Source organism: Protopterus annectens, chromosome 3.part1, assembly GCF_019279795.1.
Source record: "Protopterus annectens isolate FY-2018-M chromosome 3.part1, PAN1.0, whole genome shotgun sequence".
NCBI classification, from domain to species: domain Eukaryota; kingdom Metazoa; phylum Chordata; order Ceratodontiformes; family Protopteridae; genus Protopterus; species Protopterus annectens.
Window position 1 is genome coordinate 1,651,949,444 of NC_056732.1, and position 26,081 is coordinate 1,651,975,524.

The window sequence follows — 26,081 nt, forward strand, 5'->3', positions numbered from 1 at the left end:
GCAGGTACAACGCATTATCAATTCTCTGCATTGCCCTTTGGCTTATCTACTGCGCCCAGAGTATTTACGAAATGCCTGGCATCAGTAATTGCATACTGCAGACAACGAGGAATACAAATTTATCCATATCTGGACAACTGCCTGATCCAAGCGGACAGCAAGGCCATTCTATTACAGCATCTGGCATTTGCCTAGGGTACACAGTAAACAAAAAGAAGTCAAAGCTAATACCCTCACAAGACATAATATTCTTGGGTGCCAGCTTAAATGCAATGGCCCAGATGGCTTATCTCACGCAAGACAAACAAAAACAACTGACTCAATACTTCCAAAAGATGGCAACTTTTACCCAGCTCACTGCAAGGAAAATCCTGCAGGCATTGGGGTTCATGGCATCCTGCATTCAACTAATTCCGCATGCAAAGCTGCATATGAGGAAATTACAATGGTACCTGAAAAGTGTATGGACTCAACACAGGCACAGCCTCGAAACAAGTATACCTCTCATTCCCTGCCTTCAAAAAGAGTTCCTATGGTGTGCTCAAGCATGTCAGATAAACAAGGGTCTTCCTTTTGTCTTACCTCCAGCAAACCAAACTATGACAACAGATTCTTCAGACTACGCCTGGGGAGCACACATGGAAGGACAGTGCATATAGGGCAAATGGTTTGCAAAACAAATGCATCTACACATCAACCAAAAGGAGATGCTAGCTGTGCAAAATGCACTGACAGCCTTCAAGGACTTCTTGCATCCAGGACAACTACTAATAAGGACAGACAACACCACAGTTATGTGGTACATAAACAAACGGGGAGGAACACACACCTACCCTTTATGCAGACAGGCAATGACCTTGTGGAACACAGCATTGACTTACCAAGTACAACTGCAAGCACAGATCCTGCCAAGAAAGGAAAACATATTGGCAGATGAATTAAGCAGAAATTTGGCAGATCCTCACGAGTGGAGACTACACCCACAAGTATTTTCAATGATAACACAAAGGTGGGGCCACCCAGACATAGATCTATTTGCCTCCCCCAACAATTGCCAACTACAAAAATTTTGCACAAGGACTTATCATTCCCTAGCCTGGAAAGTGGACGCCCTACCATTCAGTTAGACAGCATTGACAGTCTATGCCTTCCCACCACTACCTCTCTTGACCAAGGTATTACTGAAAGTCAGATCAGAGAGACCACAAATGATCCTCATTGCTCTGGACTGGCCACGTCAGCACTGGTACCAATTACTAAGGACCTTGACTCACAGCCCTCCATGGATCTTACCTCAATTCCCACTTCTGTTAACTCAGCAAAACTCTCAGATCCTGCACAATCAGCTCAGGACTTTAAATTTAGCTGCATGGAGAATACCTTGAATTATCAATCAACACTTCTCTCAAAGGACGTCCTGAATGTCATTTTGGAGGCCAGGAGGCCCAGCACCAGAAAAATGTACTCAGACAAATGGAAAATATTTTGTGCATGGAACCAGGCTAAAGGCCAAAATCCTGGGATACCAAACATTCCTCAAATACTGCAATACTTAACTGAGATGCTACAGAAAGGCCTTTCTTTCTCATCCATTAAGATCCATGCTTCAGCCATTTCAGCTCAATATAATATGGATCCTCCCATATTCTCACACCCTTTACTAAGGCAGTTTCTCAGAGGGGCTAAGAATATGAGACCCCCCCAGAAAACCCCCAACGCCAGCTTGGGACCACAACTTCGTTTTAGAAAAATTAACACTGCCTCCTTTCGAACCAGCCTTCTCAGCAGAACTACAATACTTGTTATGGAAAACAGCTCTTTTGCTGGCTATCACCTCAGCACGCAGGGTCTCAGAACTACAGGCACTTATGGCAGTGGAACCTTTCATAGGTTAGGTTTATAGGTTCATAGGTTCATACAAGGCTATCTGCCCAATGGCATTTATAAGCCTAGCCCATAGTTATGTGGCTTTCGCCACCCCTTTAGTTTGAATAAAACTATGCCTATTATTTTGCTGTGCCTCTGTCAAGCAGTGACACTGAAGTAATCCCTGGGGTATATCTGCGATCTCCCATCCATTGGTCAAGATTCCTCTTGAACAAGGCCGGCGAGGTGCTCTGCCTCACATGTACCGGGATTTTGTTCCACAGCATAGGGAGTCTCTGGGTGATGAATTTGTCCCTCCAGCACATTCTATTAATAACCGTGTCAAGGTTTAAGTCTCCCGCCCTTGTGGTTCTGAGGGATCTAGATTTTTTGAGGTGAAGCATATTCATCAAATCTGGGTTTGACATGGCCTTATATGTCAGGCACAGGTCACCTCTGAGCAAGCGGTATGAGACTGAATAGAGCTGGAGTTCTTTCAGTCGGGCAGCATAAGACATATTTTTGAGACCCTTTATCCTTTTGGTGAGGAACTTTTGGGGCCTTTCCAGCTGCTGCAGGTGTCGGGTCAGATGCATTCCGATTGGGGCATTGTACTCGATCATAGGTCTAATGAGTGATGAGTACAGGGGGACGATGACCTCCCTTGATCTATATGTGAATCCCTTCATGATCAGGTGGGCAATGTAGAAGGTTTTCCTAACTACTTTAGCAACATGAGTGTCAAACGAAAGGCTACTGTCAACCTGGGTCCCCAGATCCTTGATGACTTCTTCTGTGCTCAGTGGATTGCCACCTATATGGTAGCTAGGGGTAACCTTGTTTTTCCCGAAGGGTATGACTATGCATTTCTTGGCGTTTAACTTTAGGCCATGGCTCTGGCACCAGTTATCCGTTTCTGTGAGGCCCTTCTGAAGGATATCCGTGTCGGATGTGTTTTCGACTATGGCGCCCAGTTTGCAGATACAGATGCCCAAGGGGCAGAGGTCAGCCACAAGGCTCTTATAAGCCTCATCAATGGGGCCTCAGGGGGGTTCCAACCAAGGACATTCTGGAGGCAGCTACTTGGAGTTCAGTGCACACCTTTACCAAGCACTACCACCTTCCATTTCATCGTTTTCCATCAGGACAGAGACTCTTTACGAACTAACCCTACCTTTATGCCAAAGGTAGTATCCAGTGTGGCTTTGAATCGGACCATTCATTTACCCACCTTTTATCCAAACCCCCAGAATAAAGGAGAAAGACTCCTTCACTCTTTGGACATTCACAGACAGCTATGTCACTATTTGGATAAGACAAAGACCTTCAGAAAAACTGACCAACTCTTTGTATCCTATGCTGCAGATTCACAAGGAAAGGCTATTTCAAAACAGACCATCTCCAAATGGATAGCACATTGTATCCGCTTTTGCTACTCGCACCATGGGAAAGCAGTGCCTATTAATATTAGGTCCCATTCTACCAGGGCTGCAGCAACGTCAGCAGCCTATCTCAGGGGGGTTCCAACCAAGGACATTCTGGAGGCAGCTACTTGGAGTTCAGTGCACACCTTTACCAAGCACTACCACCTTCCATTATACTCAAAAACCAGAGCTGGTTTTGCCACTGCAGTTCTGCAGGGCATCCTAGCTTCACCTAACCCAGTTTAGTACCAGCCACCCATCCATGGCTTTGGGATTCAACCCAAGTGTGATGACTGCAGCAGTATAACACGATGAACATAGTACAGTTTTGTACCTACCATAAATGTAGATGTTCGAGTGTATATACTGCTGCAGTCCAGGTTACCCTCCCCCCATCCTCTCTACATACCAGGGTGTTAGTTATAACTCCATGTACATCAATCTATTGGATGCATGTCTATATGGTGTATTTGCTAACAGCTAGTACTGTTGTTTATCTACTAAGGTATTTTTGCATAGTTATTTGTATTGCCTTCCTAGTTGGGGGCACCTGACATCTGGGGCAAGAAAAACTGAAGAAAATGGCGTCGGCTGCCTCTTTTATCCCCCTGTCGCACTGACGTCAGGGAAGAAGCGATGACAACCGACGCCGGACCAAGACTTTGGAATTTGGCCGACTGCGGGACCGCTTGACGGCAGGATAACCCAAGTGTAATGACTGCAGCAGTATATACACTCGAACATCTACATTTATGGTAAGTACAAAACTGTACTTTTCATCTGACCAGGTTTCCATTTCCTCAAATTCCTCTGAAGAACAGGAATACTCTTTTCCCCCATATGAGGATTCAGATGCTGAAGAATCAATCCCTTCAGCCTCTCCCCCAGAGAACTACTCTTTTGGGGAAACCTTGCATACCATGAGGGAACATTTTCACTGGGAGGGCTAGGATTACTTAGAATCCAAGAAAAGGCTCAGAGAGTTCCTCTTACTGCCTCAGCATAGACCCCTTGCTATTCCACTAGTATTAGACATTGTGGATTATGTTTATTCAGAATCTAGTTTGAATCCTGATTCTTTACCTCCAGCCCCAGTCAAACCAGGCAGATACTACAGAGTCCCTGACTTTCACAAATTTCTATACAAGAGACTTGTTGCTGACCCAGAAACCATTTCCCAGGGTCCGAAAGGGGTTAAGGCCTCTACTGCTAAAAATCCTGTACCCTCTGAAAGGGATTCTAGAGCACCAGACAGATGGGGAAAGAAAGTATATACCTCAGCTACTCTAGCCATGAGGGCCTTAAATTGCCAGTTTCACATGCTGAAATATCAGCAATATTTGATGTCTCAGTTAAAGCAAAAAATGCTAACACATTCAGAGCAGCCTGACTACAAGGAAATGCAGGATTTATTGCATGCAGCAGAACAAGTGGGCAAACATACTTTGCAATGTGGATTTGATTCATTAGAAGCCTCTTGTAGGGCAGCAGTTACAGGGTCTGTCATTCGTAGGCGTGCTTGGTTAAAAGAACAAAGTTTACCTGATCATGTTAAAGCAAAGTTATTGGATGCACCTTTACAGCAGGATGTGTTATTTGGAGTCAAAGCAGAAGAGGTTTTAAAGAAAATGGAGGATAAGGCAAAATCTATGCAGACGGTCAAGGATTTCTTACAGGTGCAGCCCCCTCGTTTTAGCAGAAATTGGCCAACAAGAAATTGGTCCTTTCCAACTTCAGACAGACCTCAGAGGGGCAGATACAGATGCCCAAGGGGCAGAGGTCAGCCACAAGGCTCTTATAAGCCTCATCAATGGGGTACCTCAACCCAGAAAGGAGGGGAAGTCAGGCCACAATCTTATAGGAAACAGTCCCGATGACTTCCCTCTCCGGCTGCCAAGCATCTCACTCTTGGCAGCTCCCTTGGGAGGAAAACTAGCACTTTTTGCAAACAATTGGCACATCATCGCCCAAGACAAATGGATTCTAAATATTGTATCTCAAGGTTACAGGTTCCACTTTCACACTTTACCAAGGCTAAAAGGAATGCCAAACCTGCCACCAAATCAGTGGGCAGAGGCTCAAAAAAAGTTACAGCACTCATGGACATGAGAGCTATTCAAGAGGTTCCAATACAGGAGCAAGGACAAGGATTTTACTCAAGACTCTTTCTGGTCCCCTGAAAGGACAAAGCCTGGAGGCTCATTCTGGACCTTTCTACTCTAAATACTTACCTGGAAGTTACCAAATTCAAAATGTTGACACTACAGCAACTTCTTCCCCTGCTGGGCAAGAAGGCTTGGCTAGTAACGTTGAACCTCAAGGAGACATATCTGCATGTCCCTATCAGACAAAATTGCAGAAGATACCTCCGATTCTTAGCAGGTTCAACGCATTACCAATTCTCTGCACTGCCCTTTGGCTTATCTACTGCTCCCAGGGTCTTCACAAAATGCCTGGCATCAGTAATTGCTTTTTGCAGACAAAGAGGAATTCAAATGTACCCATACTTGGACGACTGCCTTATTCAAGCAGAAAGCAAGGACATTATTCTAAAGCATCTGGCATTTGTAAAAAACCTACTAAGTTGCTTAGGGTACACAGTAAACGAAAAGAAGTCAAAACTAGTGTCCTCACAAGAGATAATATTCCTGAATGCCAGCTTAAATACAACGGCCCAGATGGCTTATCTCACGCCAGACACGCAAGGACAACTGACTCAATATTTTCAATTGATGGCAACAAAAACCCAACTCCCTGCAAGAAAAATTCTGCAGGCCTTGGGGTTCATGGCATCTCGCATTCTACTAATTCCATATGCCAGACTGCATATGAGGAAGTTGCAATGGTATCTGAAAAGCGTATGGACTCAGCACAGCCACAGTTTGGAAGCAATAATACCATTCATTCCCTGCCTGCAACAGGAGTTTCTGTGGTGGGCACAGGCATGTCATCACAACAAGGGACAGCCTTTCACCTTACCCACAGCCAGGCAGACAATAACAACGGATGCATCGGATTACGCCTGGGGAGCACACATGGCAGGGCAGTGTATTCAGGGCAAGTGGACCACAGACCAAATGCATCTCCACATCAATCAAAAAGAGATGCTAGCTGTACAAAATGCCCTAACAGCTTTCAAGGACCTTCTACATCCAGGACAATTGCTACTAAAGATGGACAACACCACAGTGATGTAGTACATAAACAAACAAGGGGGTACACATTCCTACCCCCTTTGCAGGCAAGCAATGACTTTGTGGAATACAGCACTGGCCTATCAAGTTCAACTGCAAGCACAATTCCTGCCAGGAAAGTAAAATACACTGGCAGACGATCTAAGCAGAAATATCATGGATCCTCACTAGTGGAAACTAAATCCACAAGTATTCACAATGATAACTCAAAAATGGGGGAGCCCAGGCATAGATCTTTTTGCCTCCCCCTAAACTACCAACTACAGAAATTTTGCACAAGGACATACCACACACTAGCATGGAAAGTAGACACCCTGTCATTCAGTTGGAAAACACTAAATGTTTATGCCTTCCCTCCACTGCCTCTTCTGGCAAAGGTACTCCTGAAAGCCAGACTAGAGAGGCCACAAATGATCCTTATTGCTCCGGACTGGCCACAACAGCACTGGTATCCAATATTAAGGAAAATGGCTCAAGGGCCACCATGGATTTTACCTCAAATTCCTCATCTTCTGACTCGGCAAAACAATCAGATCCTGCACAGCCAACTCAAAACCTTAAATCTGGCTGCATGGCAGATTACTTAAACAACTAGTCAACACTCCTTTCTAAAGCTGTTATGGATGTCATTTTGGAGGTCAGGAGACCCAGCACCAGGAAAACTACTCAGAAAAATGGAAAAGATTCTGCGCCTGGAACCAGGCTCAAGGCCTAAACCCTCTTGTCCCAAATATTCCTCAGATATTACAATACTTAACTGAGATGCTGGACAAAGGCCTTTCCTTTTCATCTATTAAGATCCACGCTTCAGCTATTTCAGCTCATTACAACACGGATCCTCCTATTTTTTTCACATCCATTACTAAGACAATACCTCAGAGGGGCTAAGAACATAAGACCGCCCCGGAGAGCACCAACACCAACTTGGGACCTCAATTTTTTTTTGGAAAAACTTACTGTACCACCTTTTGAACCAGCTTTTTCAGCAGAATTAACATTTTTGTCATGGAAAACTGCTCTGCTGCTAGCAGTAACTTCAGCACGGAGAGTCAGGCACTAATGGCAGTGGAACCTTTCATAATTTTTCATCAAGACAGAGTTTCCTTACGAACTAACCCTACCTTTATGCCAAAGGTGGTATCCAGTGTGGTTCTTAACCAAACCATTCATTTGCCCACCTTTTATCCAAACCCCCAGAATAAAGGGGAGAGGCTTCTACATTCACAGACAGGTACGTTTCTACTTGGATAAAACAAAAGCTTTCAGAAAATCTGACCAACTGTTTGTATCCTATGCTGCAGGATCACAAGGAAAGGCTGTTTCAAAACAGACCATTTTAAAATGGATAGGACACTGTATCCGTTTCTGCTACACACATCATGGGAAAACTGTGCCTGGTAACATTAGGCCACATTCCACCAGGGCTACAGCCACCTCAGCAGCCTTTCTTAGAGGAGTACCAACCAAGGATATTTTGGAGGCTGCAACTTGGAGTTCTGTGCACACCTTTACCAAACATTACCACTTACCTCTATACTCAAAAACCAGAGCTGGCTTTGCCACTGCAGTTCTGCAGGGCCTCATAGCCACTCCAAACTCTGTTTAGAACCAGCCACCCAGCCTCAGCTTTGGGATTCAACCCAAGTGTAATGACTGCAGCAGTGTAACACGATAAGCATAGTACAGTTTTGTACCTACCATAAATGTAGATGTTCGAGTGTATACACTGCTGCAGTCCAGGTTACTCTCCCTCCATCCCCTCTTTCTTAGCTGGGACTTATCTACACCTCTCTTTCTATACAACCTATATGGTGTATTTGCTTATAGCTGAAGCTATTGTTTTTTATTTATTATGTGTGTTTATTTAGCATTATGTATTGCCTTCCTATTTGGGGGCACCTGACATCTGGGGCAAGAAAAACTGAAGAAAATGGCGTTGGCTGCCTCTTTTATACCCCTGTCGCACTGACGTCAGGGAAGAATCGACCGCAACTGACGCCAGACCAAGACTTTGGAACTCAGGCCGACTGCGGGACCGCCTGACGGCAGGATAACCCAAGTGTAATGACTGCAGCAGTGTATACACTCGAACATCTACATTTATGGTAGGTACAAAACTGTACTTTTTGTACTCCTCTGTTCAAGGACTGCCAGTCGCATCCCCTCCTTATACTCTTCCTATGCTACAAAAAAAAGCAGGCGACCAGTTTCTGAGCCAGGAAGTTACTAACAATTACCTCCAACTCAGAGGAACAGGAGCACTAGAGTTTGAACTGTACACAGTCATAGCAGGGCTAATAAAGTTTCATTATATAATAAAAAATGATTTGAGGCAATTTGGAAATTTTGTACTAGATATGGTAGATGGGCTGCATGGGTTTTATTTAAGGTTTTATAAGATGAAGAGACATATGAAAATTGATTCAGGGGAGGTGACTCCCCTTATGATTTCTGTTAAATAAACCATGAAGGTAGCTAAATTGATGATGATGGATGAAACCTATGGACATGAATAACCATCAAGGATCATAGCCGTGGAAGAGAATAGGAAACTCCAGAATTGTCCAAACATGGTATAGTGGGTGGAGCTGCTAGATGCAGGAAATCTTTTAACATGGGAACAATTTAGGGTAAATATGTAGGAAAAGTGCTCCCCAAAGGTCTGCATAGCCACTTACTAGTGATCTTTAAAAAGCTTGAAATGTATAGTGTGGAAAAGGGTGATTGGTCACTACGGATTATGTAGCTAATAGAGGCAAGAGCATTAGTAGAAAAAGATTTAGTTAAGTATTGAAGATCCTAGCAGGTTTTTGTTTCCTAGAACTGATATGTTTAGAAATGTGTGGGAAAAGAGTCTTGGCATTCAGTGATTACAAAGGAAAATGGGGCCAAACTAGTTTTAATTTCAAGATATGCTACTTGGTCCAGAAAGTTGTCCATGCACTACTTGTTTAAATATTTCTTTACACCCAGGCAACTATTAAGAATTTTATTATCTGTCTCCCTTTGAGTTTGGAGATGCAAGACTGATTAGCTGAAAGACTGGGTGCAGATATTCTGGGATTGTGAGTCTCAACATTTTCAAAAGGGGACTTGTAAGTTATGGGATAGGATTTTGCTGAATGACATTAAAGTATCTATGCAGTTTATTTACTTAGTCATGGTAGCACTGGTCCACTACGTAAATCAGGTGTTGCTTTATTTTCCGTCTCGATGTTGGCAGCTAAAAGCAGCAACGTAAATATAAAACCCATGAAAGAAAATATAGGTGATGTAATGAATTAAATACATGACTTGGTGCAATATGTGAATGATCTAGAACTGAAACAAAAGACAATTCACATGGATGGCTTGCTGTCTTGAAAATGAATAATTAAACATTTTGATGGAGAATAGAAATTTGTTTTCCTAAGAAATTCTGTAAGCACTCGTTATAGATCTGATAACGTTGCAGATTAAACTTTAAATGAAGGGTTCTATACTGTTTAAGCATGCGAACACTGCAGTATGGGTTACATGAATGGAGTTCTCTGGAAAGACTAATATTTTGTTAAGTTGCATTTTTAAACATATGGCTGGTTTATTATTATTGTATCTGTTGATTGAGTGTTTAATAAAGTTCAGTGTCTTAAAGTATGGGTCCTACTGTAGTGTCATTTTGCATTCTGCCACACAACAAGTAGATGAAGAAAGGACATCCTAGATGACCTCACCCTTTAATACATTTACGATCACTCCTTTCTCCATGGTTTTGAGATGTACATCCTTACTGGACCAAAACTGCCCTTTTACCCCATGTTCTTTGTGTTTCACTGTTGCAGTCATCACGTTTGGGTTATCTGCTTGCAGTAGCCCTCAGTCGGCCTGATTATCAAAGTCTTGGGTCCTGCATTGTTGCTGTCTCATCTTCCATGACATCAGGTAGTCAGGGGTATAAAGTATGCAGCCAATGCCATTACATCAGTCTTTCTTGCCGTGCGGTGCCTGAAGCAGAAGCAGTTTGCAAGTACCTGTCGGCCGACTCCTGAAATTTTCATTTTTGAGTTTCAGAACCAAAGTCTTCAACTAAAGCTAAGTACCCCATTGGGGAAACTTTTTCTTGCTCTAAACTGCTGTCAGTAAAAGTCAATAATTGTGCTTCTTGTGGAAAGCAAATACCTCATAAAGATTTTCATTCGTACTGTATTCCTTGCCTAGGCCCTGACCACGACGTACCTCGCTGTCGGTTTTGTGCCTTATTTAAACAACAAACTATTCGTCGTCTGTATATTTACGCTTCTAAATATTTTGGCACTCGGTTCAGTTATCCAGATGTCTTTGGTAAGCCACCCGACTACCGACATTCTGAAAAAACGCAAAGATAAAGACAGATACAGGCCGCCTAGATCCAAAGCTGCCGACGACGCTTCTCCTAAGCTAGTCGCCATTTTGCCGGTACTGGTACTCAGTGAGGCACTTTCGCAGCCCCTGATACCCGCTACTTCAGATTCGCAGACCTCTATTGAAAACAATTCGGAGTCTGGTATGCCACGAGATGCTTCAACTGTGGAACCAGCAAATGTCTCTACCTTGGATGGGTCCGGAGACTCTGTGCAGGCACTGGCTTCTGAGAGTATTTTTCAGGCCTACTGACTTGCATATTAAACCGGCTCCATCTTCTTCTTCTTCAAGGCCTAAAACTCTATCAATGCCTAGAAAACGGATGCCCAGATCGCATGGTCAGGCCTCTATGCCTAAAAAACAAATGATAAGAATGGCTGAAGACCTTATTACTTTAATCAGGGGAAGCCAACCTTCCCCTTCTAAGAGACCTAGGACTGAATTTGCTTATACTTCTGATCAGGATTCTGAAATATCTGTTTCCTGTGATGACCAGGATTTACCTTTATCTACCTGTGAGGATTCTGATGCAGAGTACTCTATTCCCTCTGCTTCCCCTCCAGAGGATTTCTCTTTTGGTGAAACCTTGCATACTCTTAGGGAGTATTTCTGCTGGGAAAGCCAGGATTACTCTGAGTCTAAAAAGAGGCTTAGGGATTTCTTACTCCTGCCCCAACACAGGGCTTTAGCTATCCCCCCTGTACTGGACATTGTTGATGATGCCTTTTCGGAGTCTAGCTTGGCCCCTGACTCTTTACCTCCTGCTTCCAGAAAACCTGATAGATATTGCAGGGTTCCTGACTCTCACAATTTCCATTTTAAAAATCATACTGCAGATCCTGAGACCATTTCACAGGGACCCAAGGGCATTAAGGCTACTACTGCCAAAAATCCTACCCCCTCTGATAGAGATTCCAGGGCGCTGTATAGATGGTGTAAGAAGGTGTACACTTCTGCAACCTTGGCCATTAGGGCCTTAAACTGTCAGTTTCATATGTTAAAATAGCAGCATATTATTGGATTGCTTAAACAGAAAATTATGTTGATTCCGGACTGTGCTGAAAATAAGGATTTACAGTATTTAATGCATTCTGCTGAACAAGTTGGAAAACATATCTTGCAATGTGGTTTTGATTCATTAGAGACATATTTCAGGGTTGCTGTCACTGGGTCTGTACTTAGAAGGCATGCTTGGCTTAAGGAGCAATCTTTGCCAGATCATGTTAAAGTTAAATTGCTGGATGCTCCCTTAAATCAGGACCGCCTGTTTGGCAACAAAGCAGAAGAAGTACTTAAAAAGATGGAGGAAAAAGCTAAATCTATGCAAACTGTTAAAGATTTCCTACAAGTACAGCCTCCAAGATTTAGTAGGCATTGGCCCTCTAAGAATTGGTCCTTTCCTGCCTCTTCCAGGCCTTCTCAGTCCAAACCCAGAACCAGTAGTACACTCATGCTTCATTCCCAAGGTGCACATGGGACTAAGCAGTGGGGGACTCACACTTCCAAATCAGGGAGTAGTAAGACTCCCCCCTGTGGTAAACTTTCTCAATGACTTAACTTTAAAACTTCCTAGCCCTTCTCAACTGACTGCTCCTTTAGGGGTAAAGATTGCTCTGCAGACAAAAAACTGGGAACTCATTACCCAGGACAAATGGGTTTTAAATATAGTTTCCCAAGGATACAGATTTCATTTCCACATGTTACCAACCCCAAACGGTTGGCCAGATCTACCCCTAATCAGTGGGCAGAGGCTCAAAAGCAAGTACTCTGTCTCTTAAGCATAAGGGCTATTCAAACTGTACCAGAAGAGGAAAAGGGACAAGGTTTCTACTCGAGACTTTTTCTGGTACCCACAAAAGACAACTCATGGTGTCCTATCCTGGACCTTTCTATCCTAAACACCTTTTTGGTGATCCCAAAATTCAAGATGCTAACTCTTCACCAGTTGCTTCCTATGCTAGGCAAGGATGCCTGTTTGGCAACACTGGATTTAAGGGAAACCTACCTGCACATCCCAATCAGGGAATCTCGCAGAAGATACCTACGCTTCAAAGCAGGCCACATGCACTATCAGTTCTCTGCACTGCCCTTTGGCTTATCTATTGCATCCAGGGTATTCACAAAGTGCCTAGCTCCAGTCATTGCATTTTGCTGGCAAAGAAGTATTCAAATATACCCATACCTGGACGATTGTTTAATTCAGGCAGAAAGCCAGGACATACTTTTGAATCATCTGGCGTTTGTACAAAAGGTGCTAACTTGTCTGGGGTACACCATAAATGAAAAGAAATAACATCTTGTACCCTGTCAACAAATTATATTCCTGGGAGCAAGCTTGAACACAACTTCCCAGGTGGCTTTCCTCACGCAAGAGAAACAAATTAATCTGACAGCTTACTTCAAACTAATGGACACAAAAACCCTGCTATCTGCAAGGCAAATACTGCAAGCCGTGGGGTTCATGGCCTCCTGTTTTCTCCTAATTCCATATGCAAGATTGCATATGAAGAAACTACACTGGTATCTAAAAAGCATATGGTGTCAACATTCTCAGGATCTAGAAGCAATGATTCCTATCATACCTTGCCTACAGTTAGAGTTCCTTTGGTGGGCAGAGGCCTGCCACCAAACAAGGGACTACCATTCACTCTACCCCCTGCCACCCAGACCCTAACAACAGATGCATCAGACTATGCATGGGGGGCTCACCTGGCAGGGAAGTGCATTCAGGGCAAATGGAACCCAAGTCAAATGCACCTGCATATCAATCAAAAAGAAATGTTAGCTGCACAGAATGCTCTGACAGCCTTCAATGACCACATTCTTCCAGGACAATTAATGGTAAAGATGGACAACACCACTGTTATGTGGTACATAAACATGCAGGGGGATACCCATTCATACCCCCTCTGCAAACTCGCCATGGCTCTGTTGAACACAGCCTTGAGGTACCAAGTGCACCTACAGGCTCAATTCTTGCCAGTAAATCTAAATACACTGGCAGACGAACTAAACAGAAATCTCATGGACCCACACGAGTGGAAACTGGAACCAAAGACTTCCAACATGTTGATAAACAAATGGTGGAGTCCAGATATAGAAACCGAAAGTAGTACAACCTCTGCGAGTACGGCAGCTGCAAGGTCCAAAGAGAAACAGCAATCCAAACAAAAAAACAAGGACCAGCATACAAGGCACCTTTAAATAAAAATGAATTACTTTAATAAAAGTATATTGGTTCTTTTAACAGACCGGTTTCGGCTAAATCAATACAAAGCCTTCATCAGTGTTAAAGATTCACAGAAAAAAGAACCCATTTTATAAATAAGTGAATTAACCATGTGATTAATTACAACTGCTCATTAAGACCTGGCTTAAAGAGACCAAGTTTAATAATCCATTTTTTCTCCATGGAATTCAGTAGTTCATGCCAACCTAATTTGTTGTTTCTGGGTCTATTTATTTTGTCAATAATGGTGAAACTGAAACATGCATTTCTGTGTATTAATGAATGCTGATAGAGAGCATTGGTTTCTCTCTTGTTTTTAATGTCACTGAGGTGTTCAGATATTCTAAATTTCAAGGGTCTTGAAGTTTGACCAGTGTAAAATGCAGGACAATTGCACTTGGCCAAATATATTACCCAGTCCAAGGAACAGTTGGCAAAGTTTATATTATAAACCTCGGGGGTGTTTTGACTACTAAAACTTTTTGTTTTAAGTAACTTGGCACAATGCGTGCAGTGTCCGCAAGGAAAGCATCCAATTAGAGGTTCACCTGATAGTGTGGTTTGGATAGTGTTGGTGCTCGTGGTTTGCAAATGTTTGAAATGATTAAAAAAAGCAGATAAATTTCTGCCTTTGCGGAAAGAAAACAGGCATCTGTCACCAAGTATTTCATTGAGTTTCGGGTCACATGTTAATATATTCCAGTTTTGCTGAACAGTATTGATTAATATGTTAGTGTTACGTCCATATGTGGTAATGAGTCTGGGTGGTTTGGAAATTAATTGGTTCCTATTTTTGTAAAGAAGGAGATCTTCCCTTTTCATGTTGTCCACAGTATGTTTAGTGTGTAATAATTGACCCATTTTATAACCCCGATCATGAAATCTAAGAACTAAATCGTCCCTGAATCGTGTATAGCTGTGTTGATCAGAACAAATGTGTTTGATACGCATAAACTGGGATTTGGGAATGTTTTTGCAAATGTGGGGGGGGGGGTGAAAGCTGGCGGCATGGAGGGTTGAATTGTTCTCAGGGAATTTACGATGAATTTCTGTAGTCAACGTATGATCAGATGCACGGCAAACCAGGACATCCAAAAAAATCATTTTATTTTTATCATAGTTGACAGAGAATTCGATTCCCCATTTATTTTCATTCAAATATGTGAATTCCAAAAGATATTCAGTATCCGCCCTCCATACCAACCAGCAGTCGTCCAAATATCTTCGCCAGATGTCCATTTCTTCCATATAAATATTATGCGAAGTGTCATAAATGACCTGTTCTTCGAAGTATGCCATGAACAAATCTGCGTATATTGGGGCAAAAGAAGCCCCCATTGCTGTCCCCTTAGTTTGCAAATAACAACTTCCCTTGTAAAAGAATACATTCTTAGTCAAGACATGTTCTGTCAAACACAACAATAGGGTGTTAAAGCCGGGTTTGTATAATTCTGTCTTGTTGAGCCAATATTCTAAGGCCTCCAAACCAGCCCAGTGTGGAATATTAGTGTAAAGTGATGTTACATCCAATGTACAAAGTAACCAGTCTGGTTCCAACTGTGTTTCGGAAATGATTTGGAGAAATTCCGTAGTGTCCCTAATCCTTGCTCTAACACATTTTAAAAGTGGATGTAGATATTTGGTTAGGAAGAGGGATAAAGGTTCGGTTAACGAATTCCTACCAGAAACAATAGGTCTCCCAGGAGGATTCTGGAGGTTTTTATGGATTTTAGGTAGAAAATATATATACTGTGGGCAGGTGTTGGATATAGTAAGTTGGGTCCGTGTATTATTGGTGATGATACCTTCTTCAACAGCTAATGTGAGGAAAGAGTCAATCTTTTGTTTGAAGAAAGGTGTGGGGTCAGTGGTTGTGTATAGTATCATACATAGGACAATTGTCTGAAAGCTTCCTTGTCATACTGAGACAGATCCTGTACTACTATTGCACCCCCTTTGTCCGCACCAGTTATAACCAGCTTATGATTGTTGTCTAGTTTGGTAATGTTGTCCATGCATGTTCTGGATATGTTGTTAGGTAAAAGGGGTAAATGACCTATATTGAAAGTGAAGGTCTTTAATAATCGCATGTTGAAACATGGAGACATGTTGATTCATGGGAGGCATGAAAGAAGATTTGTGATATTTAAATTAATCAGAGATCTTTGATGACTGTTGTTCCTGAAAAAATAATTTAAGATTAAGAATCCTGCAATATGAAAGGATGTCATTAACAAAACTTTCTTCAGAAACAAAGAAACCAGGAATGAATGATAAACCTTTATTGAGAATTTCAATTTCAGAGGAGGTGAGGACATGAGATGAAATGTTGGTTATATTCACATTTGTTCTTTGTTCACAAACATCTGTAGTAAACTTTCCATATTGTCTACATCTTTTGTGTTTTCTGCCTCCCCCCCTCCTGTGTGTAAACCCTGAATGGTTAGGGAATTCCTTCTTTTCAATGCTGGTGTGCCTGTAGCACCCACAGAATCAGTGTCTAGACCTGAAGAGGAATCTTCACCTGATGTGTCTGTGTTATGGAATGGACCCTTTCTGAGAATAGATTTAGTGCGTTTCCTTTTGGAAGTCGTCCAATTTTGTGAACAGAATCGGACATGTTTAACTTTATTGCCAAAATTGAAGGGATCACCTTTTGTGTAATCATCTAAGTCTCTTTGAAACTTCTTCTTCTTCCTTTCCTTTAACTGAGTTTCTAATGTTAATTCTTTACTTAAGTTTTTTATGCTATTGGTATATATTGTTTGTCCTTCAAACAATTTGGCTTTATCACTGAGTAGAGTGATGGATGCTATTTCTTGTTCAATAATCCTGTTATGATGGTTAGCCAATATTTCAACAAATTTAAGAGATGTTTCTTGTTGTACCTCCCCCCATTATTTTAATAAGAGATCATCTGGATTATTGACCAGTGGTTGTGTACGTATGCGTAAACCACGTGGAGTAATTCCTTTGGCCAAATAGGCATGAAAAAGCTTATAGTGCCAAACATGATTTTGTAAAGATCGCATATGTTTGTTTAAGTTGGAGAAAATATTCTCACAACTATCATTGTTGGGTGCAGCACCAGAGCCCTCCAAACATTCACCAAGTGGCCCTAATCCAAAAGCTGATAGGTCATCTCTGTCAGCAGATAAGCCTGTACGTAAATGATCCAATTCCATATTAAGCAGAGAGATGATAATGACTTGAAAAATACAAAAGTTATATATAGATGGATATCAATTCATGGACGTAATGCAAAGGATACAAAATTGTCCCTTCTATATGAAAATCCTATATATAATATAAATTTAACCTTGGCCGGTTCAAAAAATGGATCAATCTTCAAACCCTGAACCTGGCAGCCTGGCTAATTACCTGATCTCTCCGTTACCATCCCTCAGTAAACAAGTGCTGGATGTCATTCTGGAGGCAAGGAGGCCTAGTACTAGAAAATCTTATGCTGAAAAATGGAAAAGATTCTGTTCCTGGAACCAAACTCAAGGGATGGGCACAGCAGCGCCCAATTTACCTCAGATTCTTCAATACTTAACTGAGATGCTTCACAAGGACTTTTAGTCCATCAAAATTCATGCCTCAGCCATTTCAGCTCATTACAACACAGAACCACCCCTCTTCTCTCATCCACTGCTTAAGCAGTTCCTCAGAGGGGGCAAAAACTTAAGACCACCCAGGAGATCCCCAACTCCAGCCTGGGACCTTAATTTTGTATTAGAAAAATTCACTCTTTCTCTTTTGAACCAGCTGCAAGTGCAGAGTTAAACTTTCTTTCTTGGAAAACAGCCTTCCTTTTAGCAATCAGTTCAGCAAGAAGGGTGTCTGAATTACCGGCCTTATGGTAGTGGAGCCTTTCTTCATCTTTCATGCGGACAGGGTGTCCCTCAGGACCAATCTCTCTTTCATGCCCAAGGTAGTATCCAGTGTGGCTCTTAATCAGTCCATTCATTTGCCAACCTTCTTTTCTAATCCACAGAACAAAGGGGAACGGATACTGCACTCCTTAGATATGTACAGACAACTTAGATTTGACTTGGACAGGACTAAACCTCAAAGGAAATCTGAATAGCTGCTGGTGGCATTTGCTGCAGGGGCGGCGGGGAAGGTCATTTCAAAGCAAACCATTTCTAAATGGATAGGCCATTGCATTCATTTGTGCTATAAGCACCATGGAAAACCTATCCCACAGGGGATAAGACCACACTCAACCAGGGCTGCATCTACCTCTGCAGCCTTTCTTAGAGGTGTCCCTACCAGGGACATCCTAGAAGCTGCTACCTGGAGTTCTGTACATACTTTCACCAAGCATTACCATTTGCCAATTTTCTCTAAATCCAGAGCTGGTTTTGCCACTGCAGTCTTGCAGGGCCTTATAGATGGTCATAATGCTATCTAAATTCCTCCTCCCATCTTTAGCTTTGGGAATCTACCCAAATGTGATGACTGCAACAGTGAAACACAAAGAACATAGTACAGTTGTGTACACTTATCATAAATGTAGATGTTCAAGTGTATTCACTGTTGCAGTCCTGGTTACCCTCCCTTTTGGCTATACCTCTATTCTCCTTTACTATGCTTAAAAGCTTTTTGGTGTATTTACTTTTTTGTTGGAGGTATAACCTTGCATATATATATTTAATTGCTTCCCATTGGGGGGCACCTGACATCTGGGGCAAGAAAAACTGATGTAATGGCATTGGCTGTATGCTTTATACCCCTGACTACCTGACATCAAGGAAGATGAGACAGCAACCAACGCAGGACCCAAGACTTTGATAATCAGGCCGACTGAGGGCTACTGCAAGCAGATAACCCAAATGTGATGACTGCAACAGTGAATACACTCTAACATCTACATTTATGGTAAGTGTACACAACTGTAATTTCTGCATTCTGCAGGCCGTTTAAGACACATATCAAAGCACAGTAAAAGGTTACTGGTGGTTGAAAAAAATGTCATCCATAACTCTTGAGCTTGTGTTTAAAAAAAAGAAGAGAGTTCTAGAATAGCAAGAAGATTAGGAAGCAAAAACGTGCAACACTTGAGTAGTTTTATTATAATTGCCAGTAATGACTGTTCTGCACTCAGGTCATTAAATAGATAATTTAAGTTGTGACAAAAGGTGTGTTATCACACTGCCTTTTGGAATATAGAAGAATTTAATAAGTAGACTATGCAAAAAGTCTTTTGAGGTAAACTTTATTGTTAGTAATGCATGTCTACCTTTCATTTATAGATTTCCGAGAGTCTGAGACAGAAAATGAAAATTGAAATTTCTGCAGCTGTGAGATTAAGATCATTTGGATCAGTGCTGACTGTCCCAGCATTTATAACACTACAGCCCATTCAAACACTGGTAAGTCTTCCTTCGTTTTACTTGAAAACCGCAGAGCCCTGTGTGCTTATCTTTATTTTGTGCAGGACCAGAATATGAGTCCTTCTTAGAGTTTAGTGTTTTATTCTCTTCACAAACAAGCCCACTAGAATGTGTTGCAAGTCCCTTTTTGTGGGAGTGATGGATTAGGAGAGGTGCCATTTCTGGCTTCTTACTTTAGCTCAAAGCATGTAACTTCGACAGGCTCTTTATTGTACTGAGTATGTTGAACATCCACATCAGTGACTGTAAAATACCGTAAAAACAGAGTGAAAGAATGCAGTCTATGAGGCTGCAACCAGCAGCGTGAGCATCAGTAAAGCTGAAGAACGTAATAAAGAACAGCACTTCCCCCATCTACCATCTAGCACAGTACCACTCCATGCTGCCTGCAGAAACTGAGATTGCTGGTTTGAGTCTGCTTGCAGAAGTTATATTAGAGTATCTGTAGGCCTGCTTGATAATGTGATTGCAGTTTATTTAATTATTTAATGCATACTGCACTGCATAAAGACTAAGCTATAGACTGCTTTTTAATTATTTTTAGGGTAAGTGGAGACTTGAGCTTTGCTGCCGAACCTTTCCTTGTCCATGGTCAAGGCTTTCCCAAAGGCTGACAATGCAGCTCTGTTTTTTTTTTTTTTTTTTTAACGGTATTTTACATGTCTGCCATCATGACCATTTTACACACACACACACACACACACACACACACACACACACACACACACACACTGTACAATGAAAAGCTAAAACAAGTTGTGTGCTTTAGTTGGGTTACTCTATTGTATTGAAATACAGTTATTCTTCCATTGACACACTAGCAAGATACTGTTCAGGATTGTTTCTGTACTCTGCATAACAGCTTGGCAAAGTCTTTTCTCCCGATACTTTGATTTCCCCAGCCTGCAAAATGCAAAATGGAATTTAGGTGTGGGACCATTCTGACACTTTGTATTTTCACCCATAGAAGGTAGACTTAGTACTCTAGCCACACTTGGAGTTTGCTGTGTTGGCAGACACCCCTAAGCTTAACTTAGCTGTGTCAGGAGTTACACTAGAATGGAATCCCATCATAATACTACAGCATTTCATCTCTTAGCAAAAACGTCCAGGAACTCTAATTTTAATTTAGTTCGTCCTACCCTTCACCATATATGTCAAGGCACTGAACTGTTTGACTTTAACCATGAATCACTTCCTGAGAGAAGGTTTGCATAAAACTTCACAAATGCTTAATCAGCTTCCTCAGGGCAAACTAAAAGATTCACTCATAACCAAACTTGCTATAGCTTGCACTCTCATTTGGGGTATTTTTCCAGAAATGCTTCAGGTGTAGTGATCAAGGGATCATTCAGGCCAGCTGACATGCTTTTTTTTTGGGGGGGGGGGTGGAAGGGCATTTTCTCCCCTCTGCATCATCCTAAGTCTCCCTACCCTGAGTCAAATGTCCATTGCTAGGTCTGTCAGCCACATACTCCCCCGCCAGACCTCATCTGCTAGAGATGGGGCCAGAATAAAACCTAAGGGCATCCCGATATGTCTGGCTGTTGACATCCATTTTTATTTTTATGACTTACTCCATTGCCCATTCCTCAGTGTAAAATCTGAGGGTGAGTGTGCAGTTGAGATATGCAGTATTTTTTTCCCAATCCTTGTCAGCTCAGCCATGTCCCTACCTTATTCTCCCTTTGGAACCCCCCATACTGATGTCCCCAGCCTGCACCAGGCATCATTGGCAAAGATGCACATAGGACCACCCTCCCCCAGGGATAGTAATGCTCATCCCACCCTGCTGCTGTGGCATTCTCTTTGTTTCACCATCAAATGCAATAGGTTTTTCTCCATTGTCCCCCAAAAGGGATAGTGTCCCAAAAGACACATTTGTCCATTATTAGCCCTAAGGCTCCCTCATACCTTCCCCTAGTACCATCTCAAAGCCAAGATCATTCTCATAACTCCATTCAGGCCATGCTTTTGTTCAGTTCCCTCCACTTTAGCTGCTTTTAAGAAGAACACCCCTCTTCCACAGCACTCTCAGCTGCTGTCTCACCCATCTGGCCAGTTAGCCGAACATCATCCATTTGGTTAACCGCTTGGTCTCTCCACTTCCAGTGATGGCCAGGGACCCTACCTTCCCATCTCAAGTTATGAAATGAATTACAGCTTTTTAGAAACTTTCAGTGAGGAAATTCTATGGAGGCAAATGTTTATGGACAAACAAGCTAAACATTTGTTCCAGTTTTAGCTTCTGATTTCTCAAATGACTATTTGACAGGAACTCTTAGAGGGGCCCGATACTCCTACATCAAAGTTCATTTGACAGCAATTTCTTCCTACTACCAGGACTTTGCATCCTCCTCATTAACTTCCCAAAAACTCTGTAAAGCTTTCCTGAGGGGTGTATTCCATTCCAAGACTCCAATGACCCGTTATTCTGTCATGGGATTTACATTTCTTCTTCAGAAAAAAATATTATTCTTCTTCCAGTCAGACTTGGTGATTCATCTGAGATTAAATTTCTGTCCTGGAAAATTTTCTCTTTCCCAGGTAGCCATTGTCTCAGCTAGAAGAATCTCAAGAGTTGTATGCCCTGTTATCTAATTTTCCTTACGTTGTATGCCATAAAGGCAGAGCTTAGAAGCAAACACTCTCTTATGCCAAGGCTTCCAACACAGTCTTATTTAAATCAGTCTGTTCAGTAATCTGCTTTAATACCAACCTATTCTAAAACAGGTGAATGTATACTGCAGTTTTTGGACACTCACAAGTAGCTCAGATTCCATCTTCAAAGATGGAAAGAATTCAGAAAATGCCATCATTTATTTGTCTCTCTTTCCAGGTTGAAGATGGATGGAATTTGTGCAGCTACTACATGGTCTACCTTATGTATAAATATAGCAGTTTGAATATTTTGTTCAGGTCTAGAGCTGTCTTCAGGTTTCTATTCTCAAAGGTGTATAGTTTCATAGATTCATAAGTTAACAGATTAGTACTAGGTTAACTGCCCTTATGGGCCATTTTAAGCCTAGCCAATTACCCCATGTGAGAATCAAACCCTATATCTTGTGTCTGTAAGGTAAACACTTTAACCATTATGCCAACCTCCCATTGTCTTAGTACACTCAACGTCTGCTGGGGATTTTGTCCATCCATTCCAGTGTAAGGATGGAACCAACCTAAATTACTTTACCAGAACATTACATTTCATAGATCTTTGTCCATACACTGGAGCTGTCCTGCCCAACTATCTCCCTTCATGCTGCCTTATACAGAGAATCTTAGAGGAGTAGCAAAGGCCTACAGTTGGTGCCTGGTTGCTAAATTGTCCACATCCTCAGTTTTTCACTTATTATTATCATTACATTTTTTTTTCTTACCATTATGACTTTATTTGATCTGACAGCTAGCTTAGACCATTGTATTATGGAATAGGGGAGACCATCTGGTTAGCCAGAGTTTTTGTTATTTCTGTGGAGATAATGTCTTTGATGACCAGTACATCCATTCTGGTGTAGACAGAGACCAACCAAATCTAACTTTCTGTTAAGTACGTAATGTGCTTTTTGTCATTCCATTAAATCTAATAGAAAAAAAAAATCATAACTCTTAGCCTATTTTTTTACAATAACCAAAATTTCAGCTTTTTAGAAGTCTAATTCATATCCCAGTTTTTGTTATATAAAATCTTCTTAAGCAGATAAACCATATCCCTGAAAAAAGGTATTCTGTCAAATTTCTTCACCTTCTGGCTCCACTCTTCTGTGCATTATAGTTTCCATATTTATACTTATCATTTTCTCTCGTATGTGTTTTACATACCTTTTCCCAAATCCATTGTACTGTACAGCACCCCTTAAAAAACATGTTTAGTAACTTCTTCTGTGTTACAATCCTTTTACCTGCACATCCTTTCTTCATACACTTTATATTTTACGTTTTCTTTTACTGGTAATATATTTAAAGACATTCACCATAAGAAATTTATATACTTTTATTATACAATATCTTCCTTCTTTTGTATTGCTTCTCTGTTCCGTTTACCCAGGCCTTCATATCCATCATCTAAAGAAACGACTTCCATAATCCACTCGTACTATGGTTTCTTGCCTCCTTCTAAATTCTCTTAACTTCACCATAAACCATCGTACCTAATATTGTCTTGTTTCTTCTGAAATCATAATTTTCCACGTAATGCACAGAAACTCTGAATATCCTTTATATTTCCTGTACAGTAATTTTTCCTTTATATTGTCGTCCTTATATTTTAGTTTACTTAACACAAAAGACATTAAAAAAATGTATGTGGCAGACTCATTCCCCTCTTTTTTTCCTTCAGAATCTCCCTCTTTACATGGTTAAGTCTTGGTCCTCAAGAGACTAAAAGCACTATTTGTTTATTTTACTGTTTTACAATTAAGATATAAACACCTGCCAAATATCTTGCTAAACCTCATCAAAGTCCCATCAATTACATATGCCTTCTTACGAAAAACATTCTGCATACTTTCCGTAAATGTATACCCCCCCTATCTTTTCTTTATCACCTCATCTCACTGTTCTTCTGTACATTCCTCTCTGCAAGCAAAAAAAAATGCACCCAAGGATTTAAAGTCCTTCATGAACGTAAACTTAATAATTAGGGGATAACTGTTTTCTTTATTTATACGTAATTTCACACAACATAAACTTTCTTCTTCATTCAACAAATTTACCATCCATAACCTATTTTTTGCAGTCAGTAGTGCATCTACATAAGCTGTAGTTCCTGGAATCACTGCCCCTCTTTTGATTCCTGTTGTGAATCTTTTAACTTATTAGCACATCTTTATATCACAGCATTCATTACTAAACAAAATAATAACTCATTTAAGGGCACCCATGACTCAAAATGTTCTCCATTTTTATTTAACTCTCCCTTCCATTAATAGTTTAACTGTGACCTTTCATGAATTGTTCTAGTAAGGGTATCTCTCCACAAAATTGTAAGTCGTTGGTATTTTACAAAGTTTACTATGATCCAAATTATCAAATTAATTAGCCGTGTCATTTTCAGTTGTTTTCTCCTTACTTTTTCATTATTTCCTCCACAACCTCTTTGGCCGTAGTTAAAAATGTTTTTCACTTGCTTTCCAGGCAAGTCCATACACCCTTGCATACATAGCTCTCAACCTTCCATCCCCAAAATGAAGTATGCCAGCCCTCATAATGTGTAACAAGTGGGCAAAATGTGGAACACATACTAACTGCTTACAAACGTCTTCAACTAGGAAGATCATAGGATGGTTAAACTATGCTGTTTTTACTTGTAAAAAAGATCTTTTAATGAATTAGTATGATTAATTTCTATTTACAATGGATACCAGTAAAAAAATTCCTAACAGAGAATGTGTCAGACCCTTTTGGTGTGGAACTTTGAGGATCATTAATTTTTTTAATACCCTAAATGAGGTACATTCCTCTTAATGAGAGGAATGCCTGCATACAAAATACTTATTCCTTTCAAAAGTCTAACTTTCAATGTTTCCTGAAATGTTCTAGTCTGCTTTACACAACTAAATAGGCCTCCAGTTTGTTATCACCCCTTATCACCTTTTTCACTTAAAAAATGTAACTACTCTATCCCTGCCATCTTCTCATCTTTAATTCCATTCAAAACATTCAGAAAGGCTTTCCACGCTGATTACATCCTTTGTAATTCTTTTTGTATTTAGTGATTCAATTTCCCACAAAAGAAGCACGTTGTGATCTGTCCCAAATACCCCATAACACCTTTGTTTTTGCTACACATACACTAGGCAGATGTACAGTTATTACTTTCTCACATAATATTACCCAGGCCAACTATCCTTCAGTTCATATATTTCCCTCTTCTGTCTTTATTTCTGAAACAGTGTCTGACACAACACTGTTTCCAGAGAGCAGTTTTACCATTTTTATAAAATAGTTCAGCAAGCTTTCAGACTAACTCTAGCATTTAATCACTTAATTTACACTCAGCTTACCTTTGCTCATTGACTTGTACACCAACCCGATAAAAAACTAATGCTTCAGCCTTATACTAACACTTGTACACAGATCTTCCTACAAATCTTTATTACAGGTCTCCAAATCAAATAACAAAGCTGGAGACTCTGTTCTCTAACTATATCTCCAAAGTATGGAATACTCTTCCTCAACCCATCATAACCACTGCTGACCCTTCTCAGTTCAAAAACTTTCTCAGTAACAGTTGGCTCTGCTTATGTTCCACCCTTGGCTGAAGCCTTCTACTGCCTTTAAACTCAACCTCTCATTTCTCTCACTTCATTTCAGCCAAATGTATCTCTAAACTTGTGTAATTATTGCATAACCTGCTAACCTCCTCTTACTGTTCCTCACAATTCTCCCTTTTACTACTCTTCACTTACTGTCTCTTCCTACTACATACTGACTCCCTCTGTCCCCTCACCTCTAACTCATCCATTTCTCTCCCTGTCTCCTGATAATCTTTCCTCCGTCTTCTGCTCTCTTCTATACTAACCCCCCTCAACTCTTTTGGCAATCTCACTGTAATGATGACGTTACACTGTCTGTTTTTAAAAGTGGAACT

At 41.1% G+C, this 26,081-nt stretch overlaps 1 protein-coding gene across 1 annotated transcript in view; it reads left to right on the plus strand.

The window, feature by feature from the left end:
- PEX1 (peroxisomal biogenesis factor 1) overlaps nt 1-26,081 on the plus strand; it is a 1,694,243-nt gene that overhangs the window by 308,844 nt on the left and 1,359,318 nt on the right. The window contains exon 6 of the mRNA XM_044067676.1: nt 19,352-19,471. Coding sequence (XP_043923611.1) covers nt 19,352-19,471 — 120 coding nt within the window. The remainder of the gene's footprint in view (nt 1-19,351; nt 19,472-26,081) is intronic.